The 6773-nt window shown below is 33.5% G+C and overlaps 1 protein-coding gene across 1 annotated transcript; it reads left to right on the top strand.

Annotated features, from left to right (window-relative positions):
- Window positions 1-256: 256 nt before the first annotated feature.
- Window positions 257-1231, top strand: LOC109171820. The gene has a single exon (XM_019320900.1). The coding sequence runs from the start codon at window positions 257-259 to the stop codon at window positions 1229-1231; it is 975 nt and encodes a 324-aa protein (XP_019176445.1).
- The last annotated feature ends 5542 nt before the right edge of the window (window positions 1232-6773 follow it).

The raw sequence follows: 6773 nt of genomic DNA, 5'->3' as shown, positions 1-6773 counted from the left end.
TTTATTAATCTTTTCTGATATACGTATAAATGTATAAATTGTTTTGGGCCTATTATCTGAATATTATGGTTGAATATGTTTATATATTAAATTGCTATTTTTTTGCAATTTATTTGGATAATATGATGAATTTCTATGCATATTCTGTCTTGCATAATATATAATTTTATTATTATGTGAATTATAAAATTAGGCTTTGGATTTACGCCATCAAGTTTAGCCAGAACTAATAATTTTCTTTTGAAAACAATAGATTATGGCTGCCATCGTGAAACGTGAATTCACCGAGCTTTCCCTGGATGGAAGCAATTATTTGACATGGGCCCTTGACGTTGAGATTTATCTCACATCAACAGAACTACAAGACACAATCATTGAAAATTCCCCGAGCGATGACGCTCAGAAAGCTAAGGCCCTAATTTTCCTCCGCCACCACCTCAACCATGATCTCAAGAATGAGTACCTCACTGAAAAAGACCCACATGCCCTTTGGAAATCCCTTAAAGATCGTTTTGACCAGCAGACATCACTGATCTTGCCACAAGCACAATTCGATTGGTTAAACCTCCGATTCCAGGATTTTAAATCAGTAACTGAATATAACTCAGCATTACACAAGGTCGTATCTCAGCTCAAGCTCTGTGAGCAGGAACTCTCAGATACAGACTTGATAGAAAAAACCTTGTCCACATTTCATGCTAATGATCTTGTACTCCAGCAGCAGTACAGGGCCAAAAACTATTCTAAGCATTCAGAGCTGATTTCTGCGTTACTGGTCGCTGAAAAGCACAACCAATTGTTGATGCGTAACCACAATGCACGCCCAACCGGCGCTGCACCTGCACCTGAAGTGCACCATGTTGCCCAATCAAGCAACAATCGGAGGGGACGGGGTCGAGGGCGAGGAAGAGGCCGCGGTAGGGGCCCGAAGCGAGGTGGCAGGAGCGGAGCTAATAACGGTGATTCTCGGACCCAGAATAAGCAACCCGAAGATCAAACTCGTCAAGGACAACAAAATACATGCTATAAATGTGGATGCAAAGGACACTGGTCCCGCACGTGTCGCACTTCAAAACATTTGGTCGAAGCCTACCAGATGATGATACAACAAAATAATGACCGGAAGACAAATGAATCCTCTCAAGCTGCATTGCCTGAAGCAAACGCCTTACTCAATTTGAGTGATGACTTATTAGGCGAGGAACTTAAGGATTATGGAAACCAAGAATGAGTGTCTCATTCTTTTCATGCATCATTTTCGTTCTTTTATGCATGTGAGCATATATCTTTCAAAATAAGATACTCTATTGTTTTGAGTAATCCTTTATCTATGAATTTCGGATAATTCTTTATCTATGAATTTCAAAAATAAGATACTTTATTGTTTGCCGGATACTTGTTGGGGAAATAAAATATTCCATGCTACTACTTTAATTCTAAACCTCCGGCACACTACATATCCTTATTCTCCCTTATACTTGATATACGTGATTTCAAAATCGTACATTTCCCAAAATCTGCAGTATGCAGTTTATTTTACTGTCACACCACCATGGCATATCTCTAGAGGCTATCAAATACACATTGGTTGTATGCCTCTGTCAGTTGTCTAAAAATCTAGAGAAGGATCACTGACTTCATACTTTATGAAGATCGGTTCGCGGCATTAGGGGGAGATATGAGTCAGAATGCCGAGAAATTTCACAGAATGGAATGATCTTCATCTTTCAAAATCACGTACTAGTTCATAAAATAATTGCAACTATCTGCCAAAGAGTGAAAAATATGAATCCAAAAGAACTAGATCTAGTAAAGAATTTTTGTCACTCTCGAAAAATCTTAAGAAGTTATGTACGTCCAGAAGACGAGAAAACTCAGTAAGTTGATAGGTGCACCAAAATAATCACAATACTGAGATGCGGAACAACTAGATGCAAATATCTTTGGGAAATGGCTATAATCTAGTTGACTTAGAAATACTATAAAAGCTTTTATATGTGGGAGAAACTTATGAAAATATTAAAGTTGTCGACAACACAATTACCTTTAATTGCTCATATTATATCTGGATCCAGAGTTAGGCACTAGAAGTGCCCTAATTAACTAATGTATAAAAAGAGCAATTAAAGGCATATATATAGCTCAACTCGCTGATAAATGCTCTTTATAACATATACACCATTAACCCTGTAGGTTACAAAATGGGTATGTGTATGAAAGAGAAACAAGGATAATGAGGTGGTGTAAATATAAAAGCGAGTTCGTAGCTAAATGAATATACTCTCCAAAATGAATGTCATTAAAGTTCCGCTACATAACTGGCAGAATGATAAAATAGGATATGCAGAATTAAAAGTTCTCAAAAATGAGAAAAATAAAAACCGCAACATGTATCTTTGAGATACAAAGTTTGTTTATATATGAGTAACTAAGTAGGATTTTTTTTTGGCTACTTGGATATTGGTTATTTTAATTGATATTCTTGATGACAAATCCTAAACTGGTTATGTTTTGTTTTACCCACATTAATTATCTAAAAGCTTATGTTATACAAATATTAAATGGGTATAGTTAAGAATATTAAACAAAATACATAGCATCAATATTCAATCCATGTGAGCTCCAGAAGAGTCACTAGATCATTATACATAATGTTAGTTCTAGTAACAATCTCGAAGGGTGTATCATATCCCCTATCAAAACAAATATTTTATTTAGAATATTTAAACTTTGAAGATTATTATCTTCAGGGGGAGACTGAAAGTACATTCAACTCAAATTAATCCCATAGATTGGGTCTTAAAAGACTAACAATTGTACCTTTTGCAACATATACATACCATGTACTCTTTTCCTCACTAGGTATTTCTCATTAAGTTTTTCTAGTGTGGTTTTTAACGAGGCATGGGTATGATGCCAATAAGAAAAGTTACAAAATAAATGTTTAATAGACAAACCTCAAAATCCTGAAGATTATGCCTTGAAGGCTTATAGTTGTATTCTTTTTCCCTTAACTAAGTTTTTTTTCCCACAGGGTTTTCTTAAGTTAAGGTTTTTAATAAGTCAACCAAACAATATATGATTTTTATATATCATGTACTCTTTTCTTCAACTAGGTTTTTTCCCACGTGGTTTTCCTAGTATAGTTTTTAACGAGGCATGATTATGACAAAATAATGTCCAAGGGGGAGTGTTATAAAACATGATTAATGGACATTATTATAGTGCTTAATGTCCTAATTTGTAACAGCTAATCTTAATGAGTAGATTTGTAACAGCTACCCATTCTTGTGTATATATACTGTACAATGCTTGAATGAAAGGACACACTGATTTCTTCTAATTCTGGTCATTCTTACTATCACTTCTCTCTACTCTTTTACATTTCCTGCTTTAGTTCATAGATTATATTGTCTACAATACACCGGTTAGGAGCTAACGGGCCAACGGGCACCACAATTACAACAATATTGGCTAGGGATTTATTTATATTAGAAGTTGGACTAAATTGAAGAACAAATCCCTTATCAAAATAATTAAAGTACTAATTATAGAATAATTAGTACGGGGTGTCACAGCTTTCTACGTACCAAATGACCATGTAAACCTGAAATCAAAAATTAATTTTATTTAAGTACACATACCTTCGTGGGTACTTAGCTTGTTGGTTAGTGAGCTTAGGCATCTATTTGAACCTAGAGCTTGTCAAACCCATTCTCGGTCCAATGTAGCTGTTAAAGACATCATAATTATAAGGGATATTTTGAAATTTCTTGGGAATTTTAGGTGCATAATGTTTTTGAATTTGGAGTTTACGAACATTGCTATGCACCCTAGAATAAGGCGTTTGCTTAAGCCTATGAAACCGCTCAAATTGCGCTTTGGGCGATGGTTCATGGACCATAAGCCAGTCTTTATCGAAGGGAAACAATTTTCTGGCACCTCTCATTGGTTTTCTAGTTGACTTCTAAGGCTTTACATGCCCTCTAATTTGACCATTCGGATAACGATTCGGTTTACCATTTAGGTGACCATTCGATCTCCTTCTCGAATGGTTAGACCTTGAGTTGTTCTTACACCACAATTTCATTAGATTTTATAATAAAAAAAAAAACAAAAAAAAAACAATTTCAAACACATACTAGTTTCATTTTATGTATTTCATAGTTTCATTTCAACAATATTATACTATCACTTAAAGTACAAGACAGTTTCTTTAGGTGGTATAAAAAAAGACATTGAGTTAAAATATCAGTATCATTTTATGTATGCCACAATTTCATTCCAAGAATACTTTAGTTTCATTTGTATTACACCTCAATTTCATTAGATTTTAAAATGACATTTAACAACAGTTTCATTTTAAATACATTATAGTTTCATTTTAACAATACCACATTTTCATTTAATCCAAACTACAAAATCATTCCCATGCATACTGCATAAAAATTGTTAGACATGGCAATAAAAATCCAATACAAACTGTATTTAAATCCACACTACTATTAGCATTGTCCTTTCAAAATTAGATCTAAAATGAACCAACTTTAAACTACTACTACTAGAGGGATAAGAAAATAACCACTACCTACCATATTAGAAATAGATTCCTAAACGTAACAGGGGACTGAACTACTGTCATGCCTTTGTATTCAATTCAACAGACTTGGCATAACTCTTTCGAACTCTAGCATGATTATACTTCTTTTGCATTGTGCTAATCAACTTTCTATTGTGATCACCTTTTGCCCTACTATGTGATGGATTTTGTATTACACCACATGTGGGTCGGGTCATTCACCCACTTCAAAGAAAATATGACCAATTTCACCTTCAATCTTTCTTTTGGCATCCCCAAATGCATCTTCACATACTTCTCGAGCTTTACAATTGCCTAGACTAGATAAAACCAGTTGCTGAACTTCCTACCCATTTGTATAACCCAAACTGATGAAGCAACACTAAAAACATTTGAGAGAGATGCAGTATCCATAATTCTATCTTCAAGAACTATTTTGGTTCATCTTTTAAGAACGTACTTATCAGGGATTGTTGCAGCATAATAAATATTTAAAATGCATAAATAATAAGAGCATAAAATACTCATCTCTAAAAACAGCTTGCCTACAACATATATACAGGTCCTTAACTCTAAAACAACCTCATGACGAATAAGATCAATATCAGAACGTTAAACATCATATTTAATTTCATCACCACTACCCCCACAACTTCTTGATGGAATGAAGAACCTTTCAAGAACTGTTCCTCAAATGGATAACATATTTCAATGGTGTAAACATCTCTAGCATGTGAAAGGAGCTTCACATGATTCATAGCATGGAAAACACACCTTGGGAGCAGCACACAACTTCACCATTCTCATTACTTTTTCACTAAGAAACCACATTAACAACGGAATTATAAAAATCACACAATCCAGCTGTTTTTATAATCTTCTAGAAATGGAATGGTTTGTAGACTCACTCCTTTGGGAAGATAAAATACTTAAATACCACTAGAGAAATAATCTTTACTAAACGCATGACACAATTTCTCCATAATGTTGTAGAGTTTATCTAACTAGGAATTGTTAAGACACTTATACTCTGTCATCATCCTGAAAAGTATAACATAAAACATGAATTGTAACAAAAATGAAACTACACTATGTATGGAATGAAACATAAAAAATTTATGAAAGTTCAAACATACTACTAAGTTAAAGATCATATTTCTAAATAGAGAGGGGTATGTGGTATACCGAATAAATCCAGTTGAACTATACTTTTTTTGAACATCCAGTTGAACTATACAAACATATAAAATCTTCAACTAATTAATCCACAATCACACTAAAAACAAAACATAAAATAAACACTAACGTAGTATCATTTTATAAACACTGCAAAATCATCTAATGAATGTTGAGTTTTCAAAAATAAAAAATCTAATGAATGTTGCAAAACATACCTGGTCCAGAAAAATTCGAATTCAACTTCTTTATCAGTATACTTTAACATAAAATTGAATAACTTTAAGAAACACTTTTGATTCCTTAATCCTTTTAATGTGCTTCTTTGAATTCTCCCAATATGTCATATACAAAGCCTATGATTTGAACTCAGAAAGACTTGCGTGATTGAAGCAGCCATAGCAGAACACTTATCAATCATTACTGTTTGTGGGCACCTACCATCCATAGATCGTAGAAATGTTTTGAACAACCAAACAAAGGATTCTATTTTCTCATTCAATAAAAACCACAACGAAACATTACATTCATGCAGTGGTGATCCATACTTACAAAAGGGCCACAAATTATATCGTACATATTGGTACGCTATGTTATATCATGTATTATTAAATCTCGAAACAACCCATTATCCACATTCATTTGTGCATCCCTCCAAAAAAAAAAAAAAAAAAGCTACATAATCTTGCATCTCTATAGACTTCAAAGTAATAAAAAAAAAAACTCAATTCTTCATTTGTTTCCTCATAATTATCTCAATCGAAGTATTAGAATCAGTACCATCTAAATTCTTCACTGAATCTAAAAAACAGTATTGTAAGCATCTCTAGAAGTAATCCAACAAATGGTGAACCTCTAGACTGATTTTTTAAAAAACGAATACCATCTAATAAGGCAACTTAACGCTTCTTCATGTCTTTTAAATATGTCAATTAATTCATAGAAACATTTCTATGTGACTTAAGCAAACCTGGACATGATGAGAGGATACACAACCGGACTTTATGAATTGTGATCA

Source organism: Ipomoea nil, unplaced genomic scaffold (assembly GCF_001879475.1).
Source record: "Ipomoea nil cultivar Tokyo-kokei standard unplaced genomic scaffold, Asagao_1.1 scaffold0382, whole genome shotgun sequence".
Lineage (NCBI taxonomy): Eukaryota > Viridiplantae > Streptophyta > Magnoliopsida > Solanales > Convolvulaceae > Ipomoea > Ipomoea nil.
This window is presented reverse-complemented; position numbering and strand designations above follow the sequence as displayed.

Coding starts and splice junctions, on each gene's coding strand:
- LOC109171820 (XM_019320900.1), top strand. CDS start 257: ATGGCTGCCATCGTGAAACGTGAATTCACCGAGCTTTCCCTGGATGGA.